We start from the raw sequence: 1,488 nt of genomic DNA, 5'->3' as shown, positions 1-1,488 counted from the left end.
TGATTAAAGACATGAAGAGTAGCGGGAACCAGACAATACAAATCAGCAAGACGACAATCATGCCACCCATTCCATACTTCACAACTTTCTTTTTCTTCTGGCCTCTAGGTTGAGGGTATCTCTGTAAAAAAAAAAAAAAAAGTCACATGGTAAAACATAATGTGTACCTTTTTAATGTGGACCTATGTATAAGTAAATAAGAACCTTAGTGATTCCAAACTCTTGTAGTTCTTTACAAACTTCAGTTTTTGCTCAGTTTCATGAATATTTTTAGTGAAAGCTAAGCAGAAATCTGACTGTAACTGGATTGCTTTTGTGGCAAACAGAGGATTTAGTTTTCAATGAATCTGGGTCAGTTTAGGGCTTGGTGTATTAAAAAACACTTGCAAGACTGCTCATCATGCCGGGCTGGCAGAGTGGGTGGAAGGCAGCTGGAGCTGGAGCCTTGCGTGCCGAGGCAGGAGCTGAAGTTTCCCCCAACTTGGAGCGGTGCAGCAGGAAGAAAAGCTGCCACTGCTGGAGGCGAGGGGAACAGAACAGCTCCACCAGCCTAGGCCCTGGCCAGTTTCTGGCGGGGCTGTTCTTGGTGCAGCTGCAGCCTGCCAGGTGCAGCTCTGCTCCCCTTGCTTCCAGTGGCAGCTCCTCCTCCTGCTCCTGCCATACTGTTCCAGGTGGGCAGATCCTATTGGAGCAGCACTGGTAACAGTCCCACTGGAAGCTGTGCGTGCTGGTTGGGGCTCAGGCTGGCAGGTGTGGGTGGGAACACAGGGTAGGCTGCCCTGATAGGAGCCAGTGGGGCTTGTCCTCATGTGGACTGCCACAAGGGTAGTCACAGGCCTGATCCAGTCAGTTTGCAGGCTGTATTTTGCCCACTTCTGTTCTAGAGTCTGCAACAATATTTTTGCATCTCTGTCTTTCTCCAAATCACATCAGAAAACATATCTGGTCTCCCTTCTCTGTAATTCTTCCCTCCCTGTTAGTGGCCTCATGATTGAATACTTTAATGGATTCACCATCCTGTACAATATCTTTCCACCACTGTTATTTACTTAGTATGTTCTCTTATATGATTTAATTCTGTATGGTATTTTGGGATACAATGCGCATGAAAGAAGGACTACACAAAATAATGATAAAGACATGCATTATTCTTGCTTTACAACGTGAATCCATAAAGCCCTAAGAGAATATTACATTTGTAATGCAATGCTGCATGTAAAACAAATAAGTTACTTTTCAAAAGTATTGTATCAAACCATTTGTCTTGTGCCAGGGAATACTATTTTCATTAATATCATATCAAACTTACAAGGGGCATATCATTTATTTGTAAAAGGTTAGTTCAGACACCTTCAGGCTAAGTACAGACATTCAGGTTCATTAGGGGAAGGTTAAATCAGTTCAAAATGGCTGTCTGATATCAGCTAGATCAGACGATCCTCCAAGCCAAAAGGGAGGTAATCCCAACACGGATCAAAGGGGGCAGGA

At 44.0% G+C, this 1,488-nt stretch overlaps 1 protein-coding gene across 3 annotated transcripts in view; it reads right to left on the bottom strand.

The window, feature by feature from the left end:
* Positions 1-1,488, bottom strand: part of PIEZO2 (piezo type mechanosensitive ion channel component 2) — a 655,640-nt gene that overhangs the window by 39,643 nt on the left and 614,509 nt on the right. For all 3 annotated transcript variants that reach the window (XM_019525255.1, XM_019525272.1, XM_019525264.1), the window contains one exon: positions 99-121. In XM_019525255.1, the coding sequence (XP_019380800.1) occupies positions 99-121 (23 nt within the window). The remainder of the gene's footprint in view (positions 1-98; positions 122-1,488) is intronic.

This window comes from Gavialis gangeticus, unplaced genomic scaffold, assembly GCF_001723915.1.
Source record: "Gavialis gangeticus isolate Ggan-Ray unplaced genomic scaffold, GavGan_comp1, whole genome shotgun sequence".
In the NCBI taxonomy this organism is placed as follows: Eukaryota; Metazoa; Chordata; order Crocodylia; family Gavialidae; genus Gavialis; species Gavialis gangeticus.
This window is presented reverse-complemented; position numbering and strand designations above follow the sequence as displayed.